The sequence below is a fragment of the Chelonoidis abingdonii genome, chromosome 4 (genome assembly GCF_003597395.2).
Source record: "Chelonoidis abingdonii isolate Lonesome George chromosome 4, CheloAbing_2.0, whole genome shotgun sequence".
NCBI lineage: Eukaryota > Metazoa > Chordata > Testudines > Testudinidae > Chelonoidis > Chelonoidis abingdonii.
Window position 1 is genome coordinate 121,296,475 of NC_133772.1, and position 23,191 is coordinate 121,319,665.

A 23,191-nucleotide genomic window follows, 5' to 3' on the forward strand; every position below is an offset into this window, starting at 1 on the left:
GCCTGCACCAGAAGCCACATCTCTGATCACGGAACTGAAGAGCCTCCTCCCCCTCCCTTTCCCTGTGGATTGTGGATGGAAGGCACGGGACACAGCATGAACATTGCCAGGGCCAGACTCAGGCCTATGGTCAATTTCACAGCAGCCTCCCTCTTCCGTGTCCCTATTCAGGTCCCTATGATGTCACACGTAGAAAGGGCTCTTTTGAAGATAAGGAGACTGCCACTTGAAGTTTATTTGCAGCAGTTCTCTGAGCCCAATTTTACTTCTCCTTCTGAAGCAGGGTTGTGGGGACAAAAGGGAAAATAAATAAGAAAATTAGTGCTTGGTTCTCTTGCTTACCTTCATAGAGTGCAGCATGGGAGAGGAATGCAGAAAAGACCCTGGCCTCTGTTTTATAAGGCAAGATGGTTCCTCGGTGTGCATCAGTCAGAATTTAACCTGATATCACTACTAAAGATAAATGTGACTATTTTCCCTGGTTATCTGGGAATCAGCATTTCTAACTGGGGGAGATGTTTTACCTGAAAGAGTGGCCTCTTCACAGGCATTCAAGTCCCAGTAGGCATCATCTCAGCCCCTCCTTTGGGCATAAAAACTCAGGAGGTATCAGGGCAATAAAAATAATCTAAGAACTGTCATCTGACACTTGACATGCCTGTACATGATTTCAAAAGCATTGCTACGTGTGGTTCCTCTCAACCTAAAAATCACAAGGCCTGAGGTCTTGTCCCTGGGAAGGAAGGGATTAAGGGGAATTGGATTCAGGTTGGTTTCGTACAAGTATATGGGGCTTTGGTGTCTGAGATCAGATGCTCATACAAATCCATTCCCAGGTATTTTAGTGATAGAGGGGGAAGTTTTATGGAAAGCTGAGACTGTTCGGTCATCAAAAAAGTTGTCTTGCATCCTGACTCCTGTCAGATGCTTTACAAAAGAATAGAGGTCATATGGAAAGTTGAAGCAGTCTGTGAAATACAGCAGAAAAAAACATCTCTTTGCAAGTGGTAACTAGAGCACATGCGGGACAAGTATCGGCCCTCTGTTGCTTCAGAGCTATCTGCAGGTCTCCCAACCAGCCCTATGTGCAGTTAGACTCCCAATTGGTGCCAGGCTGTCTCAACTGAAGAGCAGAAGGGCTGCCGATAGCCTTGATCAAACAACGTCATGGCGCATTGTCAGGTAACCTGTGGAGCTGTGCAGGAATTTCAGGAAGAGATTTGCCCCATTGTCAATCTCAGCAACCCATGGAAAGACATGACATGAATGGGATGACCCATAATCTACTTCAGATCAGAGCATTGCTGTCTGCTGCCCATCTTATTTCTATCCTCAGAATCAGGTTCAAGCGGAACAGGCCCATATATGAAACATCTAAATATGCTCCTAATGGAGGCTTGTTTTCAAAGCATTCCTACTTTACTATCATCAGACAATTTTTCATGTTTTGCCAATGGATTGCAGCATTTTTTTTCTTTTCCCACCGGTAGGCCATTATCATTTGGTCTCACATGTGCTCCCATGATCTCTTGAGGATCGTGGTAGCAATAATATTGGCTTTAGAAAAGAAAGGAGTTCACCCCTCTCTCTCTCTCTCTTCCTTCCTGGGCAATTTTACTAATGAGGGTTTCTCTACAGAAAGCAAGCCGATGGAAAAACACATACAGTTCCTGGAGTATCATGGTTTCAGGATGGACGTGGTGTCTGATGTCAGTTATGGGCCTGGGCTGGGGATGAATACTATTAAGAACAAAGTCTCATCTCAGAAGAATGTTAACATGAGATGAAGATGGCCATGATGAAAAACAAGTGGTATCTCAAACAAAAATCCATTTCTTATTGGACTCTATTGGGAATTCTGAACTTCTATACAAGCATGCTTTAATGATCTAGTACATATAACACCTATCCACTAATCCCCTCTGCATTTCACTCTGTCTGATCTGTTGGTAGAGATCTAGCTCGTTGTATATTCTCCACTCCCACAAGTGATAGATGTGGAGAATCTTGCATTTTCTTTTTTAAGGGATCTTCCTAATTCACTTCAGAAAAAGAGAATACAGCATCCACCAGCTGGAAAACAATCATTCACTGAGGTCTCAGAGCACTGTTCCCTTTGTGGATAACAGACCTCTCTGACTGTCATGACCAGAAATGTGTCTGATAGAATTTTCATAACGCAATCATCCCTGGACCAGGGAGAAATTCTCCTGTCCTGGTCAGAGCAGAGTTTTCTATCTCTATATGCAATGCTTGTCAAATGGAGATGAACACCAAGATTTTACGTGGCAGACATCTGATTAGCAGAGTGGAATTTGCATCAAGAAATATTTTGCTGATCCTAAATCAATTTTGGTGGGTTAGCGATTGATCTTTTTGCATCCAGAAATGATAAATAAAGTTACTCCTGAGCGAATTTTGCACCAAAAAGTTCTTTGCAAAATATTTTTAAATTCTGCATTTTTATTTGTCAAAATAACTGTATAATGACGTCAGTTTCAATTATTTTAGTAATTTATTTCAAAGTACCTATCAGCAAGTATGTCTGTAATTCAGACACACAAATAAATTCCCCCAGAAGTAGAGAGTTAAAGAAACCCCTACAACAACACAAGTCTTGTTTCTCTGCCCCTTCCCTCACAGAGCCCAGCAGGGGGGCCAGATACTCACACCTCTTCCTTTCCCTCTCATCCCCCCCAGAGCCCACCTCTGGGTTCCCTCCCTGGCCCAGACAATCACATCTTCCTATTGCCCAGAAGTCAGCTGCTTCCCCCCCCCCAGCCCCTGGCGGAGATGCTCACGCTCTCTACCCCCTAGAGGCCAGCTGCGAAACCCGCCCCCCCGGCCCACACAGCCGTACCCCTTACCTTCCGGTAGGGTGACCAGACAGCAAGTATGAAAAATTGGGACGGGGATGAAGGGTAATAGGAGTCCATATAAGAAAAAGACCCAAAAATCTGGACTGTCCTTATAAAATTGGGACATTTTGTCACCCTACCTTCCAGAGGCCTGGAAGAAACAGCCTGATGCTGGGTCCCAGGCTTGCATGGAGTGTCCTGCTCGCTGCCATCTCTTTCCTTTAGGGCTTGCTGGGAACTACAGCTGCTGGGAACTGTCCAGTTTCCTCCCCTTCCCCTCTTGGCCTTGTCTTCTGTTTGCGAGCTGGGCTCTGCCAGGTCCAGGAGCCCCTAGTGGCAGCCAACTTCTCTGAAGCCCATTTCTGGGTGGGAGGAGGAAATTAGGAAATTCTGCACAGAATTCCCTCAGGAGTATAAAGTGCCCTGTGTGCCTATGTAACAGGACCTCACATGTAAAATATTGAATGATGTCTTGCAAATATAGGCAAGATACCTGCTATGTATCGTCCTACCATTTCTACTGCTCCTCCGGGCATCTCAAAAGATAAACAGTGTCACTGCCACACTCTTGGTTATCCCTTTCTGACTCGAGGCTATGGCTGTCAGTCTTGCATTGTAGTTTTGCATGACGTCATCATTGCCTTTTTGGTGGATCAGCACAAAGAGGCTGAGACCCAGGAGCTCAGTAAACAACAGAACATGTATTTATTACTGGAGAGGGTACAGAGGCAATTCCCCTCATGCTAACTCCAAAACACTTTCTTCCCCCAGGCAGGAAGCTACATCCTCTAGGGGCTGTCTGTTGATGTGCCGCAAACGCAGACCCGGCCAGCAAAGTAACTCAGTTATTATATCTTTGGATGTCTTTATCTGACAGAGTTGGTCTGCTATTGCATGTCCAATCGTCCATCCAGGACCACACGTTTAAAAACGAATATTTGGATGAAGTGACTTTTGGGGTCCACAAGAGCGATAGGAGAAATCAACAAGTAGAACTTACTCTGCTGGCTGTCCTGTCCATAATTTAGTTACCACTTTAAACCAATTAAACATAGCTTTGAATGATTGTAGCCCCAGGAGGGCTTTATCATGGATTTGAATGTCTAAGCAAAAAGTAGTAGTCTCATCACTGGCTTACAGGGTTAACTTGGGCAACTTACTTCCTCTCTCTGTGCCTCAGGTTTTCCATCTATAAAATGGAGATAATGGTACACTACTGACCTCTTTCAGTATAGCAATTTGAGTTCTACAGATGAAAAGCATTATATAAGAGCTGGATGATGATGCTGTTGTTCAATAAGGACTTCCTCCTATTTGAGTCTGCTTCATCTAGGAATCTATAACCCATGCTATCACGTAGCAAATGAAATAGAGCTTGTTGCCTGTAAGTAAGGACACCTAAGATGTAATCCTGGCTCTTTCATTGACTTGCTCTGTGACTTCGGGCAAATCACTTCACCTCTGTTAACTTAACCTCTGTGCAGTTTCTCCATCTGAATACTGGGTATACTTCCTCAGAACGGTGTTATGAGCCTTCTTCAATACATATCAAGTGCTTTGAAATAGATCGAGATACAAAAGGAGCACTTAAAGATGGTAAAGTCATTGTGGAGAAACTAAATGAATTCTTTGCTTCAGTTTTCATGGCTGAGGATGTTGGGGAGATTCCCAAACCTGAGCCGGCTTTTGTAGGTGACAAATCTGAGGAATTGTCACAGATTGAAGTGTCACTAGAGGAAGTTTTGGAATTAATTGATAAACTTAACAGTAACAAGTCACTAGGACCAGATGGCATTCACCCAAGAGTTCTGAAAGTACTCAAATGTGAAATTGCGGAACTATTAACTATGGTTTGTAACCTGTCCTTTAAATCAGCTTCTGTACCCAGTGACTGGAAGAAAGCTAATGTATTGCCAATATTTAAAAAGGACTGTAGAGGTGATCCCGGCAATGACACTACCGGGCAAATTAGTTAAAACAATAGTAAAGAATAAAATTGTCAGACACATAAAAGAACATAAATTGTTGGGCAAAAGTCAACATGGTTTCTTTAAAAGGAAATCATGTCTTACTAATCTATTAGACTTCTTTGAAGGGATCAACAAACAGGTGGATGAGGGGGATCCAGTGGACATAGTGTACATAGATTTCCAGAAAGCCTTTGACAAGGTCCCTCACCAAAGGCTCTTACATAAAGTAAGTTGTCATGGGATAAGAGGGAAGATCCTTTCATGGATTAAGAACTGGTTAAAAAACAGGGAACAAAGAGTAGGAATAAATGGTAAATTTTCAGAATGGAGAGGGGTAACTAGTGGTGTTCCCAAGGGTCAGGTCTAGGACCAATCCTATTCAACTTATTCATAAATGATCTGGAGAAGGGGGTAAAAGTGAGGTGGCAAAGTTTGCAGATGATACTAAACTGCTCAAGATAGTTAAGACCAAAGCAGACTGTGAAGAACTTCAAAAAGATCTCACAAAACTAAGTGATTGGGCAACAAAATGGCAAATGAAATTTAATGTGGATAAAATGTAAAGTAAAATGCACATTGGAAAAATAACCCCAACTATACATACAATATGATGGGGGCTAATTTAGCTACAACTTAATCAGGAAAGAGAGATCTTGGAGTCATCATGGATAGTTTTCTCTGAAAGATGTCCACGCAGTGTGCAGCAGCAGTCAAAAAAAAACAGGATGTTAGGAATCATTAAAAAAGGATAGAGAATAAGATGGAGAATATCTTATTGCCCTTATATAAATCCCATGGTACGCCCACATCTTGAATACTGCATACAGATGTGGTCTTCTCATCTCAAAAAAGATATACTGGCATTAGAAAAGGTTCAGAGAAGGGCAACTAAAATGATTAGGGGATTTGGAACGGGTCCCATATGAGGAGAGATTAAGAGGCTAGGACTTTTCAGCTTGGAAAAGAGGAGACTTAAGGGGGGATATGATAGAGGTATATAAAATGAGTGGTGTTGGAGAAAGTGAATAAGGAAAAAGTTATTTACTTGTTCCCATAATATAAGAACTAGGGGCCACCAAATGAAATTAATGGCAGCAGGTTTTAAAACAAATAAAAGGAGTTCTTCTTCACACAGTGCACAGTCAACCTGTGGAACTCCTTGCCTGAGGAGGTTGTGAAGGCTAGGACTATAACAAGTTTTAAAAGAGAACTAGGATAAATTCATGGAGGTTAAGTCCATAATGGCTAATTAGCCAGGATGGGTAAGGAAATGGTGTCCCTAGCCCTCTGTTTGTCAGAGGATGGAGATGGATGGCAAGAGAGAGATCATTTGATCATTATCTGTTAGGTTCACTCCCTCTGGGGCACCTGGCATTGGTCACTGTCAGTAGACAGGATACTGCGCTGGATGGACCTTTGGTCTGACCCAGTATGGCCATTCTTATCTTCTCAGATAGAAAACACAACATTAGTGCAAAATATTATTTTTTAAAAAAGTACAGTGCTAGGATTTCATTTCAGGATTGAGTAGGAATAGGAGCTGGGATATAGGAGTGTTTTTCTGAACATTGCTAACTCTGGTAATTGGTAAACAAGGTAAGTTATGAGAAATCTGTGTGTGTGTGAGGAAGTAACAAAATACTATCATTTACAAGTGACTGCATGCATGTGGTGGAACTGTTATGGTTGCCTAGCAATCAGCAGGATATATATTGTGGAACCAAAGAAATGTGACTGAGCAAAAACATTAATATAGGTTTCAGATGGATGAGAGAGGTGCATTATCTACCTTAGGTGTTCAGACTCCTGTTGAAGTGCTTTTGTAAAGGGAAAAAGGAATTAAATGAGTTATGGCAGCACTGTTGTGTTATCTAATTTTAATTAAGCTTCTGTTTTTTTAAATTGCCAATTTGTCTAGTTATGGACAAATTTCGCAAGCTGTGTGTGGGCATCAGCTGTGCCCCTGGGTACTATATAGACTGCAGAACAATGTATGAAAATTATTGAATACTGTAATGGAGTTCAGTAGTGCTACTTCAATTAGCCAGATCAGAGGTTCTTACGAGTCTAAGTCTAGATTATTTTTTTTTCTAATTGAAAATTGCTTGATACTGAACAGAAAAAACTGAATTGTATGTATTTCCCTGTCTTGAGATGTTCCCTTTGGGTAATAAGATCCCCTGTTTGAAATACTATTTTATCCTTTCTTAAAGCAGCACTTGGCAAATAACAAGAGTAATGTAAGTCTCTTAGCAAAACAGTTGCCATAGCACAGCCTGAAGGAAAAATGCCATGTTGAGTCCTAAACTATAACAGTAGTCCTACAGGTATCTCATTGTTGGGAAGCTTTTCCTGATATTTAGCCTAAAATGTCCTATTTGCAATTTCTTCCGAAGATTTCTAGTAATACACCCATGTACAATGCTAAATAATATGTCTCCCTGTGGGGAGTATTATCTCTTCAAATAGTTGTAGAATTCATCTTAGTCTTTCCAGACCCCAGATCAGGACCTTGTTTGTTCTGTGATTCTGTGCTGCAGTATGTGCTATGGAATTCACCCCATACCACAGTTGTGTGTCCAAATATAAGCTTTAATGTAAAATAAATGTTGCTAACTATTATTGTAAAGTATCTTGAGAATGTGAATCAAGCATAAATCATTACAGGAATATGTGTGGCATCTATACCCCCACTGCATTTTGGGAATCCCATTGCTGCAAACCATCCACTATGTCCTGCACATTGCCCAGAGTCATAGTTCTTTGAAACAGGATGCAATTAATAGCTCTGCACACCTACATTACAGTGGATTTCCCAGTTCCAAATTGATTCCCAACTGATCGGTAGCAATCTGGTCTTGCAAGCTTCCACACAGCGATCACTCCTCACTTCTCTGCTGTCAGTGCAGCTATCATTTTGGTGTCGCTGTGCCGGAGGGCTAGGGCAGGCTATGCTAAGACATCCAGGAATGTGGCCTTGCCTAGCGAAGTTCTGCAGCCACTGCTTGTCATCCCATACCTGCATAACAATACAATCCCACCACTCACTGCTTGTTTCTTGGGCCCAGAACCAGCTCTCCACCATCTGCAACTGTTCCGTGAATGCCAACAACCACCTTGAACTGTTTCTATGGCCCACCGTAAGCTAGTCTCCAAAGAATCATCCTCTTCCCTGCGGCTTCTCTGTTGGATCTGCAAGTACTGCAGGATCAGCATGCAATGCCCACAACACTCATCACAATAATGCAGAGTTGTGCAGGATTCATGCTTCTCAGACAGATGGTAGACACGCGGTTTTGTGGGGCTTTTGAAAAGGGGTGAAAAAAATTATGGGATGAAGAAAAATGCATCATGTGATATTGAAACTGTGTTCCCAGTCACCTCTGCTTTACTCATTTGCCCCCATTAGGCATTGCAAATGCTTCCCAAAACAGGTTCTTTTGTTGTAAACGATGGTGTTTAAAATAACACTTCACGCTTTGTGTAAAACTGAAACTTTCCTCTTTTTGAAATTGTATTCTTTTAACTGATGGAGCACTCTTCAGGAACAGAAACTGCTGAGCAGAAGGCAAAAATCTATGATCCCTAACGTCTATAACCCAGCTTGTTTTCCTTAGTCTCCTGCCTACAAATAGGGCAGTGCTGCTACCATGTATTTCTAATGCATCTTGGTTGAAGATAAATGCATCACTGGAGAATTTGCACTGTGGTTTGACGTAGTGAATCAAAAGGATTTAATTCAATTCCTAAAAACCTATAAAAAAGTATAAACACAAACCCTCTGCCTTTGGGGCATGTAGTAACCCGACTGCTTTGGATCAGGAAGAAATTTATTTAAGGACATTGAGGATTGGCACGGAAACATTGCACTCAGTCCAGGCCCCATTGTGTTGAGTGCAATACAATAAATGAGAACATACAGTCCCTGACCTGAAGAGTTTAATCTTGATTGATAAAAGATGCAACAAGTGCATATCACAAACATTAGGGAAGAGTCCCAGGGAGAATGAAAGTAACAAAAAGGTCAAACTTGATAACACAACTTGATAGTTTAAGGATAAATAAATGTTAGTAGTGTTCCCCATCTGCCATGCTACCTAGCCTTCTTTGGTAGGCTGATTTCTTGTATGCATCACAGCGGAAGTGAGTATTGAGGAAGAATGCTATAGAATTAAGTGAAACAATAAATTGGGGAAAAACCTTTCAGTACAGCTGCTTGCAAATATTTTTACCAAGATAAAATTGTACATGGTGTTTTTATGGGACTGTAGGAGTGATTGTAAGGAGTTGAACCCATTGCAAATGCATAATTAAGTATTCATGAGAGACAGTGCTAGCAAGTTTATTTAAATCTTTCACAAAATACTAACTGGTAACTACAGTACCTGACGTTTATTTCAAACATTATCGTTATTGAATAATCTGCAGCAATGATGCCAAGTTACCTCATTATAAATTACAAATAAGTGTGCATTAGACCTGTGAATTAATGTGAAAATATGGATTAAAAGTTCTGTATAATTGCTGGTACTGAGTGCCAGAACTGTGTTTTCTGCCTTTCTCATTCCTGGTTGGCATAATAACCTCAGAGGATGAAATTGCAAGTCATTCAGCTAAGTTAGTGACAGTACTGCTAGCCAGTTAAGTCAGTCCTGCCACATTAAATTTGCAAGATTGCTACTTAGAGTCCTTTTGTGAAGCTTAAAGAGACAATGTCAACTTAGGGCTTTTTATTTTTATTAATTTCCAGAAGTCCTAGTTTATGGTGTCACTCTTAAATACTGTGTCTGTGCTGTTTTGTTTTTTATAAGTGCTTTTCTGCTCTCTTGATGATACTTAAAGGGTTTTTTCAACAAAATAGAAATCTACTATTTGGGGAAATAGTGAAACTGACTATATTCAGACAGCTGTGAAGTGCACATAAACTGAAAAAAGAGATGATTTGTTACTAACTTTAAGTTCCAATAAATGTGTGTTACTTCTGTTATAGAGAGAGCTGTCATGACCCCTATATTTATAAAATGCTTCCTCATACTTTCCATTATAAAAGATTCTTGCAATTTCTTTTTTGAAAGAAGCTCCAACGTTTCCGCTGTGTTGTTGGCAGACCTTTGAGATTTAGCAGGGTCAGAGTCCTGGGGTGAGAGATGCACCTTTGGCTTGTCCCATAAGATTCCATTCAACTTTTACTGAGTTGTAAACAGTTTAAAATGGCAGTTTCTGTTCTTTCACATGTGATCTTCAGGGAAGTGTTGGCAACATGCCAAAATAACACTAATGTTCCAAAGAACTGGGCATCTCTCTCCCAAACCATTCTCTTCCCGCTCCCCTACCCCCCAATCCAGCTCATGACCCCAGGTACCACTGTCCCATCCCTGGGGAGACAACACATTTTGCTTTAATTTTGACCTCATTGTAAGGAGGAGGCGGGGAGTGATCCCTGAACGGGAAATTGGTGTTTACCTAGGGGCCTGTGGTTATGACCTGATTTACATTCAGTATAGGTGAACAGAGGCAGTCCTAACCAGATATAGTTATATGGTGTTTTCCAAAAGTGAGTGAAATTGATGATTTTGTTTTCTGTTTAATTATTTTTCCTTCTAATGTAAATTATGTGTTCTTTAAGTGGTCATCAGATGGTCAAAAAGCCATGCTTCCACATTCAGCAAAGAGAAATGCTTTTGGTAAAAGCCTATCCTGTTTATGAGAGGAAAGCCACAATTAGAAATAATTTAAACAAATATATAACATGGGAGGGGAAGAGGGAGTAGAGAGCATCAGTATAAACTAGAAGTTATAAAGTATAGAAAATTAATAAAGGAAGCTAAAGACATTAGGGAAGAATCCATGTCTGGCAGGACTACGGTCAATAAGGAGTTTTTTGAGTACGTCTGGAACAAAAGAAATACTAACAGTGGTATAGGCTAATTACTAGATGGAGAATGGTTAAATTGTTAATGAGGCAGAAAAGGTAGAAATGTTGAATAAAATTTCTGATTCTTATATAGAAATAAGCAGTCTGGTGTACTTGTATCACATGAGGTTGATTGATTAATTTCTAGTACATGAGTAACAGGAGGGTGTTAAACAACATCTACTAAGGAACAGTTCTAACTCAATAGAACCTCATAATTGACACCTAAGAATCTTAGAAGGTGTCTGAGAAAATACCTGGCTCACTAATGTTAATTTTTAATAAATTGTGGGGTAATGGGGAAAATCCAGAAGACTGGAAGAACACTAGTGTTGTGCCAGTATTTAAAAAGAGCAAGCAGGATGAACAAGATTAACCTGACATCAATCCCAGGCAAAAGAATGGTAAAGTTGATATAGATTGAATCAGTAAAGAATGAGAATATCCCAGTCAATGTGGTTTTATGGAAAACAGGTCTCATCAAACAAACCTGCTTTCATTCTCTGAAGAGATTACAAGTTTGTTTGATAAACTTAACTGCTTAGGTGTAATATACTTAGATCTTTGACTTAGTACTGCATGCAGTGTTGTTATAGCTGTGTTGGTCCCAGGATATTAGAGAGACAAGATGGGTCTTGTATTTAGCTGTGTCACTCGTAGTACCTTTCCCAGACCTGAAGAAGAACTGTGTCGCTTGAAAGTTAGTCTCTCACCGGCGGAAGTTGGTCCAATAAACAATATTATCTCACCCATCTTGTTTCTCTTATTACTTCATATGACATTCAGATTAAAAACCATTATACAGTATCAATGAAGCACACGTTAAATGGATTAAGAAAATTTTAACTGACACGTCTCGAGTAGTTGTCAATGGGGGAATCATCAAATATGGGTGTTAATAGTGCTGAGTACTATAGGGCTTGTTAATTTGGCAAAGAAAGGCCAATGACTGGAAGTTAAAGGCTGATAAATGGGAAATGAGATGCAAAGTTTTAACAATGAAGGTGATTAATCATTGCAACAAACTACGTAATGAAGTGATGGACTCTCCAATTCTTGAGGTCTTCAGAGGGATTCCTTTCTGTAAGATATGCTTAGTCAAATACAAATTATTGGGCTAAATGTAGGAGTAGAGGGGTGTAATTCTGTGGCCTGTGATATACAAAAGGGCAGACCAAATGATCTAATGGTCCCTTCTGGTGTTAAAATCTGAGTCTGAAACACAGGGGGGCAGAAGCTTCCCTAATTTTCTGGAGGTTGAGGGATGGAGAGAGTTTGGCTACACTACCCCCAGACCAGTATGACAACTGTACATAGTAAAACTTTTTTTTTTTACCTTTTTCTGTTTTAAAACAAACAAGTCCCTAGGAAATTACATACCAACAAACTCCTGTAGCAGCATGTTGTGGTTACAAAGTCCAGCAGTCAAAAGTTAGAAAATGCCAGATTTATAATTGCCCATGCAACTTTAATTTTGTCCCCTGTTTTTATGTATTCTGATAAAAAATTAATAACATGATTACATTGTAATATTTTCCTCATTCCACCGGGAGACAGAGTTAAGGTCATTTCCTAAGTTTTACTTCTTGCTTTTAACAATTTAATAGTGTTCTAACAGTTTCTATTTGAATACGCTCTGTAGCAATAAACTTTCAGACAGAGGCACTATGGTAATAATAGTAAATGTGATTGATTTTTTTTTTTGTTGTTTTCTGTTCATTCAAATGTTAGATTATTATTTGACATTGTGAATAGAACATACATGTGTGTGCACTACAGAACCAGGACATTTATCTGTTTCGTTGCTCTAGGTTTTTGTCCATTTGCCTCTGTTTTAAAACATTGGACATAATCCTTTCCTTATGGTCTCTCTTTGTGAGTGCATTGGTCCTAGAAAAAGGTTTGCTCAGGGCTAGCGTTTAATAGCTTGTAAAGGTGAATGGAGGGTGTTCATATCTCTCATTGCTGCTGTTTGCGTTAATATGGCTATAGATTTGAACTGTCTACACTACATAAAAGCACCACTCCCGGGGAAGGCTGTGAAAATGAAATCTTAAATTCTGCAAAAATTTAATTAGATATAGGAGCTGGAATAATTTTTATGCCACTTGGGGTATTAAGACACATACAACTGGTTGTAGCTCCAGTAGGTACAGGAGCAGTAAATGTTACATTAGTAATTCATGGTGATTATAAAGCTTCTTTTATCCAAGGATTTTAACACACCACAAATTTTAATCCTTAGAGCATCCTTGTAGTGGTATTCTCATTTTACCAATGGGTAAATTAAGGCAGAGAGTGAGATTTACCTGAGGTCATTCCATGACTGTGGCAGATCTGATCTCCTGACACCATGCCCCATACTCTAACCCAGGGGTAGGCAACCTATGGCACGCATGCCAAAGGCAGCATGCAAGCTGGTTTTCAGTGGCACTTGCACTGCCTGGGTCCTGGCCACTGGTCCGGGGGGCTCTGCATTTTAATTTAATTTTAACTGATGCTTCTTAAGCATTTAAAAAACCTTATTTAGTTTACATACAACAATAGTTTAGTTATATATTATAGACTTATAGAAAGAGACTGTCTGAAAACGTTAATGTATTACTGGCACGTGAAATCTTAAATCAGAATGAATAAATGAAGACTCAGCACACCACTTCTGAAAGGTTGCCGACCCCTGCTCTAACCCCTAGCCAACACAGCTTTATAATTAGATTAAAGGTTTAGTCACACAAGCAAACAAAAGTGCAAATCTCCAATTCTTGTTTGCCTCCAGTTGTATCCATGGTTGCAGTTTTCCGTCTTTAAAAATATACAAACCCTGATGTTTCCCCTACCCCCCTAGAATTTCTTCCCTGCTGCTTTTTATTCCAGATCTTCACCTACTGCTCTGAAACTGCCAGCAAGCTACTGCTTCACAGGAACACTTGCGTTCAGCAGAAGCAGTAAAGCAGCAGCTGGTTGGAACTGTCTTATTTAAAAAAATAAACAACATTTCTTTACTGGAGTGACATCCATGTGACTTCTACTTTCACTATATTTACCCAAAGTCTTGTGGCTTTTAAATTCTCATTTTTTTAATTAGAAACAAACAAAAACTATTGATTGGTATAAAGATGTAATGAGGGAAAAGATTTTTAAGCTATAAATTAGCCTGTGTTACAGGGTACTCTTTTTTTTTTTTTTTGGAGGTATGTCAAATACAGAAGGTAGAGTCAGCGTTTGAAGGAACTAGAAGGTATAGAAACAATCTTTAATACGAACTCGCAGATGGGAGTATCTTCCTCTTTAATGCCTCTTTCAGATTTCCGGTCATGATGCTCCTTTTATTTTTTCTGTGACTATTGTTAAATTTGGAAAGCAAAATAATAGATCATTAGAGTCCTTTGCCCTTGCAGAGCGATAGATAGCAAAGCTTCTGCTCAACCAACCCCCAGAGAGAATGTATCCAGTTAAAGAAACAGATTCTAAAACTCGAGAAATTCATTTGTGTATATATGAGTGTGTAGCTTTTCTGGTCATCCTCATCAAAGGAGGCAAAGGATTTTCCAGTCCTACCACAGGATACACTTATATGTATCCTTCCCCGATGTCATCCATGTTTCCAACTGTATGTTTGTGTGAGGCAGCATTCAGTTCAGTCTTTTGGACAGTGGCTAATCAGTAGGGTCAATATTCAGTCCTGGTTTATATGAGTGCATGTTCATTGGAGACAGGAGGTAGGATTTTCAGAAGCACTCAGCATTGCCCTAATGCTGTTCCCTTTGGTTTCAGAGAAAAATCTCATTGACACTGATGAGAATGGAGTTAAACCAATTCTGAGCAAATCTAAACCAGTTTGGTTTATTTGTTTATACTAATAAATCTCTGGCTGAGCAGTTTAGGATAATTCTGGGATCATATTTAATTGGATGCCGTCTATGAATTTTCTTAAATTGGCTAATTTCAAAAGAGTTAACTTTCCAATATATCAGTAGTTTAAAAATATTGTCTTGATATGAAAAAATTTTCAGTGCTGCTAACTTTTGAGATTTTATTGTGAGTCTTAAATTGTTTTCCTTATCACCTTAGAAGCTGGAGTCTAGGAATTTGATAGTGTTAGCTTTTGGTGTGGTTGTACATGTATGGGAAGAGGTAGGAGGTATTTTAAAAAGAAGTTTTTAGCCCTCATGGTTGTGGAGAAAACCTTGAAAACATTACCTTAGTGCATTCTAAAGACTCAGAAAACAAAAACAACCTAAAATCTATTAAAAATATCTCATTAGTTGTCAGCCAATCCAGTGATTTTGGGGGGGTGGGGACATGACTTATTTTTGGCTTGCTAGCTTTGGCAGTGCTACATATTATATTATATTTATATTTTTTATATTAAAGAATTTTTCTGCTATCAATAAAATAGATCGCTTAACCCCTTAACTATTGCTTTGTGATTATTTTTCTTTTAAAAAAAAAGATCCATAGGAGCAAACTTGCAACCTCAGAAATGCAGTGTGAGCTTTGACAATTCTCTTATGCAACAGGCCCCTGGAAAGAGTAGAAAAAAGAATAGATTAATTTTGGAAATGTCTTATTTAATTGTAGCTTTCATTTAACTTTTGCCTCCTTTGGAGGAGAAACAATAGCTAGGCTTGGAATAATTAGATTTTATTAGTAAATGGTGAATGTCAATTTCACTGTGCATGCACAAATCCACAAAAAAGTCCATTGATAATCAAAATTTACAAACACATGTTAAGTAAGAAAAATACTGCTTGAGAACTTACTAGTTTGATTTATTGATTTGCTTTGTATATTTTGGAGGGCTGTCAATTTAATCACAGTTAACTTACGCGATTAACTCAAAGAAATTAATCGCGATTAAAAAATAAATTGCAATTAATCACAGTTTTAATTGCACTGCTAAACAATAGAATACCAACTGAAATTTATTAAATATTTTTGGATGTTTTCTGCATTTTCAAATATGCTGATTTCAATTACAACACAGAATACAAAGTGTACAGTGCTCAGTTAATATTTTTATTATAAATATTTGTACTGTAAAAATGATTAAAAAAAAAAGTGTTTTTCAATTCACCTCCCAAAAGTACTGTAGTACAATCTCTTTATTGTGAAATTGCAACTTACAGATGTAGGGTTTTTTGTTATAAAACTGCACCCAAAAACAAAACAATGTAAAACTTTAGAGCTGACAAGTCCACTCAGTCCTACTTCTTGTTCAGCCAATCACTAAGAAAAACAAATTGGTTTACATTTACAGGCGGTAATGCTGCCCGCTTCTTATTTATATTGTCACCTGAAAGTGAGAACAGATGTTCACATGGCACTTTTGTAGCATTGCAAGGTATTTACATGCCAGATATGCTAAACATTTGTATGCCCCTTCATGCTTCAGCCACCATTCCTGAGGACATGCTTCTATGCTGATGACGCTTGTTAAAAAAATAATGCATTAATTGAATTTGTGACTGAACTCCTTGGGGGAGAATTATGTCATCTTCTCTGTTTTACCCACATTCTGCCATATATTTCATGTTATAGCAGTCTCGCATGATGACCCAGCACATGTTCATTTTAAGAACACTTTCATGGCAGACTTGGCAAAATGCAAAGAAGGTACCAATGTGAGATTTCTAAGGATAGTTACAGTATTCGACCCAAGGTTTAAGAATCTGAAGCGCCTTCCAAAATCTCTGAGGGATAAGATGTGGCGCATGCTTTCAGAAGTCTTCAAAGAGCAACATTCCGATGAGGAAACTACAGAACCCGAACCACCAAAAAGGAAAATCACCCTTCTGCTGGTGACATCTTACTCACAAGATGCAAATGAACATGCCACACTGCTTTGAATCATTATCGAGCAGAACTTACCATCAACATGGACACGTCCTCTGGAGTGACAGTTGACGCATGAAGGGACATACGAGCCTTTACGGCATCTTGCGTGTAAATATCTAGCGATGCCAGCTACAACAGCACCATGCGAACACCTGTTCTCACTTCCAAGTGACATTGTAAATAAGAAGCAGGCAGCATTATCTCCTGCAAATGTAAACAAACTTGTTGGTCTTAGCGATTGGCTGAACAAGAAGTAGGACTGAGTAGACTTGTCAGCTTTAAAGTTTTACACTGTATTGTTTTTGAGTGCAGTTATTTTTTGTACATAATTCTACATTTGTAAGTTCAACTTTCATGATAAAGATTGCATTACTGTACTTAGGTGAATTGAAAAATACTATTTCTTTTATAGTGTAAATATTTGTAATAAAAAATATAAAGTGAGCACTGTACACTTTGTTTCTTTGTTGTAATTGAAATTAATATTTGAAAATGTAGAAAATATCCAAAAATATTTAAATAAATGGTATTCTGTTATTTAACAGCAAGATTAATTATGATTAATTGCAATTTAATTTTTTTAATCGCTTCACAGCCCCAGTAGTTTGATGTGATGACCATTTTTGTCTTAATGGTGATAAATCTTTAACTTTTTGAATCTCAGCATCCACTATCGTTAAATTGTCAGGCCTCTCCCCATAATTTCCTGCAACGGTGAAAACTGAGGTAAAAATTGAAAAAATGCATGACCTTATGGGTTTTAAGCAATTGTGAATATTTAAATAATCTTTAAAAATTCTTAAAATAAATATTAGTATTATCCATCAAAATTATTAAAAAAAATGAATTCTTCCTCGCTTAACTGTAGTAAGTGTCATTTTGTACATAAGGAAGGCACATAGTTGTTGAGTGTAGCTTTTTTTTTTTTTTTTTTTTAATTTAAGAAAATTTTGTGTTTTGCTACATACAGGGTAGTCGTCCCAGAGACTGGATCAATTAAGATAAGGTAGAAAGTAGTTTTACGAATAAAAGTAAGTAAGTTGAAAGGAGCACATTAGGGTAACATAAATAAGAAAACGTGATGTTATTCTGTACCATGATTAAAGTCTTTGGGAATATTAATGTGTCAAGTAGATGAAATCTGTATTTGTTTCGTTTGAAGAGTATATCTCTGCAGCGTATTGGGCTGTATACATGCTGAGTTGCTAATAGCTAGTCATGTCCAAACATTGTCATTTATGATTTCATTGCTTGGAGTTTAATATTCCAGGCCCTAAGCCCCCACACAAATGTATTTCTGGTGCTTTGTGTGTGTGTGTGTGTGTGAGGGGGTGTATTTGGGGAGGGGAGGGTATTCATATTCGTTCAGCTTGGCCTGATTTAAATAGTATGCTCAAAGGGCAATTTTAAAAAGTTTAATGGTGCTCAGTAAAACTTGAGAAATGTTAGCTGGTATGTATGTCTCCACTGAAAGTCCAATATTCTAGTGAAAACTTGGTATATTTCAAAGAACGCTGCTGAAGGTCACTGCTGCAGAGAGACAGTGACTTAGTTCTGGAGTGAAGTTCAAAATAGTGTACCCTTTTTTAACTAGAACAGAATTTTCATGTGAAATATTGAGGATGTGTGCATGTGTCGGCAATGGTACAAGCTAATATTAGCTAATGCTGTGGAGTTGTTACTGTTGTATGTTATGCTTGCTCCTGATGAGACCCTCTCCTTAGCAAGAGATCCCTATGGAACATCAGTATATTCAAATCTATTCACTCTTGATAGTACACCTCTACCTTGATATAACGCTGTCCTTGGGAGCCAAAAAATCTTACCGCGTTATAGGTGAAACCGTGTGATATTGAACTTGCTTTGATCCACCGAAGTGCGCAGCCTCACCCCCGCCGCTCCCCAGAGCACTGCTTTACCACTTTAAAACCAAATTCGTGTTATATCGGGTGGCATTATATCGAGGTAGCGGTGTATAAACTAATAGTCAAATAGAGTGTGGATTATAACTCTAACTGTTAGTTCAAAAGATTTGCTAGAGACAAGTTCTTATTTTTTCCCTACTGTAGTTTAAATTGGGTATCATTCTATGATTTTCCTCGCTGTTAACAATTAGAAGTAACTTAGGTCAAAATTGTGGTCTGGGGAGGGTGGGGGAAGCTGAGGTGTAAGGCTTGCTGTGTATAGAAAAAGAATATTGAACATCAAACTGTTAAGCTTTGAACACTGATGCTACTGAAAGCTGGATGGATCTACCCGATGAATAGTCAGATGCAGCCCCTTCATAGTGAGGAATGGACTACGTGAACAACGGCCACTCTCTAGTCCCAAATTCTACATCTTTGTTTACTTCTTGAAAATTACAGTAAGAACTGATAGCTGAACTCAGCATTTCGGATTCCTGAGTCGTGGATCAGTTTTCACATATCTGTTCCCTAGGTTGGTGGACAGCAGGGTTGACATGGAACTGATGAAATTGATCTCAGGGGTCTGTCAGCCCTACTGTTAGCCCACCCCTGCCATTCGTGTCATTGCAAAGTATTGATTGCTGCCTATGCAGATATGGAAGCACCTTAAGTGGATTTAAGGTTTGGAAGGGGACACTGGAGGAGTGGTGTCTGTAGGGGGAAAAGAGTCAACAGCATAAGTTTAGAAGTTTTGCCAAAAATATTTAATCTTGTTTTTTTAAACTGTTCCTTTCTTCCAGATGCCTCAGTTTATTTTTTGCTTTTTCTTCTCCTTCCCATATCAGTCCTCTTTAAACATTAACTTCACTCTGAATTGCTCTCTTCTTCTCTTGGTTTCAAAATCTAGGGGTAGTTTTAGGCTGAAAACAAGGGTTTCACTTTTTCAAACATTTACCTTTTGGGCTCATTTTCTTAACCCAATACTGAATAGTGCTTTTTATCTGTTACCATACTTAGCTTTTATGTGTCACATTTCATCTGTAGAGCTCAAAGCACTTTACAAAGAGGGTAAATATGATTATGTATTGTATTCCCTCATATAGACCCAGTCCTGCGCATGCTCTTGCATGCATAACTTGACTACATGAGAAGAACCATTAGAATCAGTGGGGTTACACATGAGTAAAGTTATACACATGGTAAGGTGCCTTCAGGATAGAGAACATAGCCTGTATGATGTAAAAGCACTGTATAAATATTAACTTAATTAGGCACCCTAGACTAAATACTGTGTTTTTTCCTATACCCTGTACAATCCCACCAATACAAGTGCAAGGGAATAGGAGAGTAGAGAATTTCACTAGTGTCTTTTTGGTTTAACATAATGCATCTAATGTGTCCACTGTCTTTTCTTGAGAGAGAATAAGTTATATCCCAGTGTCTCTTAATGTTACATAATTCCTTTAAAGATAGGGTGATGCTTTGAGAGTTCACCCAGAACAATAAGAGGGGTTGTCCCTGCCTTTTCAGTAAACCTGGTGCTTCTGTGTTTTTGCAGCTTTGGCTCAACACCTGTTATCGGCATTCTGCTTTTAAGCACAATGGCTTCACCCTGGCTTCCACCAGCATAAGTTAATCATCCATTTAAGAAGTAATTTAGGAATGTAACTGAATGAATATTTAATACAAATAAAGCATGATGACCATAACCAAAACATTTTTGCAAATGGAAATAACCACTTACAATCAATTAAATGAGGCTTCCCACTATTCAGTGCAGAAATCGGTGAAGGGGAATAACTGGTAATTAAAATTCTTCATTAATTTTCCCTTACATAGTACTGTTTTGTACAAAATACATTTCATATTTGGCAAAAAAGAACAGGAGAGAAAATTTGGACAGAACAAATGAATTCTAGTATACTACTATTTTCTTACTCTCTTTATCATTACCTTTGGATCACAAGGGGAAATCAGTAATTTGCCTTATCTTATTTGTTCTTTTAAGAAACAATTTTATCTTTCTATTTTATATAGACAGTCATTCCCAGTGCAACACTGAAAGTAAATATACAAAATACAAGTGTAAGGAGTATTTTCAAGTATCCATACTGTGGTGAGATAAGTTAAGAAATGGAAGTAATGTTCAGTACTTGCTACTGAATGTCTTTTAGACATTTTAGGAGATTGACCATTCAATATAAGGGACTAATTCTTGCTGATTTGGTGATTTTTTTTTTTTTTCAGATGTTTCTCTGTGATTCTTGGAGGTGATATAAAGATTGTCCACAGAAGTTGATCAGTATTAATTCATTTCTACCATACAGGACATTTGTGGGATTTTTTGTTTTTTATGGATCTTGTCACTGTAAAAGGGAAACTTTTCATTAGGAATTTGAGGTTGGCTATTTCTGTATCTATATCAAGATAGATATATGAGGTAATGCTATATATCTAGATAGATCTAGATATATAGCATTTCCTCATATCTCACTGGTTTTTCAAGGTATTTCATCCACATAGATCTCATTCTTGGTGCACACCCTTCCCCTCTACCCCACCCCGCCAAGGACATTTAATGAAGGGAACATGCCCCAACATCCCATAAGACTTCTTAATAGCAGGGAAGGAAGTGGGCCATGGGAGCCACGTGGACAAAACATCTCAAACCACAGTCACTGTAAGATATGTGGGTGAGTCGCACTGTGCAGGAGGTCAGACTATATGATTATAATGGTCCCTTCTGACCTTGAAGTCTATGATTCTATGATTCAGAATGGCTAGTGGGGGGACAGACTGGAGCATAGGCTCAGGAGTTAGCAGGGTGACAGCATTGAGCCTTGGGATGGGGAAGGGGGGCTGCAGGAACAGAGACAGATGTGCCTGACTGAATGGGAGAGGCTTGGGGTCAGCCAGGGTCTGCATGAGGGAAACTTTCCAACACTCTAACAATCCCCCCCAAATAGAAAAACCTCCCATCCACACCCAACACCCTCCAGGTTCAATGCTAGGCTCCTTCGCTCTCCCTGAGCTCTTCTGTTACCCCTGACTCCCCAAAGCCTTTGCACTGCTTCTGACAGGTGCAGGGAATACTGTTCTGTGTTATAATTTAAGTGAATTACACAGAATTCTGCATTAATATGCCTAGTAAGGAATCTGTTTGTCAAAAAACTTTTTTGGGGGGGGGTCTGTATTGTTGGACATACTTGCTGACAAATATTTTGAAAAAAATTACCAAAATAATTGTAACTGGCATGATTATATTGTGTTATTTTGACAAATACAATATGCAGAATTTTTAATTTTTTGGCACAGAATTCCCCCAGCAGTAGTGTTTATAACCAAATAGAACTTCCTTGATATATATATTTTTAGGATTTATAAGGATTGCTTATCTGTAAATAGGAGTCTGAGTCATCTTTGTTTCAATAAGCAATAGAGGTCAAAATCATAGAGAATCTGTGTGGATGTGAACCAGTTCACCTAGGAGCCTAATCAGCTCTCTTTAAATTAACTTTTCATTTTCACACAGCTGCCCTTCATTCATTATAGATTTTTAGTTTTTCCCTGTGTTCCAAAATAAACCTGTTCATAAACTGAGACTAGTGTAAATAATAATTTCTGAGAAGCGCTTAGTAATTAGCTACTAGCATCTGGAGACTGTCTGACAAACAGACTTCATCCAAATAGGTCCAGCTTTAAGGTCTTTCTCCCTAATTGTCGATTTGGGAAGCCCTTATTTAGGATTTGGATCCTTGGAGAGTAGCTACAACAAGAGATCCTTGTTACAGAGGGAGAATAAAAGTACTCAGAACCTTTGGAAGGGCTTGATAACTTTTTGTTAGTACATTTGGATGTGGCTTGAATTGGTGCAGGAGGTCTTTTGGAAGCTCCAGTAGTCCCCTTGTTTATCAGTATAGCAAACCTGCCAAGCAAGGAAGGGAGAGTGCAGAATGTCTAGCAGTTTGTGGTTTCTCTTGCATCTCCTCCACTGTTATGTCAAGAGCCTCTGCCATGCATTTAATATATCGGAATGCCTTAAAATCATCAACTGGAGAAGACATTGAGGGGTTCATTGCCTCATTAGGGAAGGATAATGGAATTGTGGCCAGGATTAATTGTTCTCCTTCATCTGCCTGGTATACACTTCTCTCTTCCTCCCATCTCTTTAGTATCTGAGGCTGTATTAATTGACTGGGCTGGAAACATCTATATTGCCTCTTGGAGAAGAGGATCTAGCCCTGCGAGTGGGGGCAGTAGCTACTGGCTTGCAAGTTTGGCGGTTGCATACCCCAGGGAGCCTAGTAGGGCCAAGGTTGATAGGCACATGAATCGTGGATTGGTGGAGGCAGAGAAGGGTACTGTGGGGCTGGTCTCTGAAGTCCATAACTTTTCCTGCTGAGAACAGTCCCTAAAGTCCCTCCTGGATTCCCATTGTGATCCTTGTGAAGGGATAGGAGGGTGAATGGGAAAGGAAACCTCCTGTGTACTGATGGGGAGGATGAGAATAAACACACCATCTCCACAGATGAGGCTACCCTTTCAGGCATACTAAGGCACTCTGATGTCACTTATACTCAAGTAGGGGATAGAGTTGGTATTACCTATATTGTTTGTGTTACCGAGGTCTCACGACCAGGAGTCTGACCAGCAACCACCTTCAGCCTATCCAGCAAGGTGACTCCTGTATTGGGCCCACAGCTA

The 23,191-nt window shown here is 39.0% G+C and overlaps 1 protein-coding gene across 7 annotated transcripts in view; it reads left to right on the top strand.

The window, feature by feature from the left end:
* TDP1 (tyrosyl-DNA phosphodiesterase 1) overlaps positions 1 to 23,191 on the top strand; it is a 112,061-nt gene that overhangs the window by 41,317 nt on the left and 47,553 nt on the right. Inside the window, exon 14 of one of the 7 annotated variants that reach the window (XM_032784429.2) lies at positions 1,639 to 2,684. The exons of the other annotated variants lie outside the window; for them this stretch is intronic. Coding sequence (XP_032640320.1) covers positions 1,639 to 1,708 — 70 coding nt within the window. The 3' untranslated portion in view covers positions 1,709 to 2,684. Of the gene's footprint in view, positions 1 to 1,638; positions 2,685 to 23,191 lie in introns of those variants that run through there. 7 annotated transcript variants of the gene reach the window in all.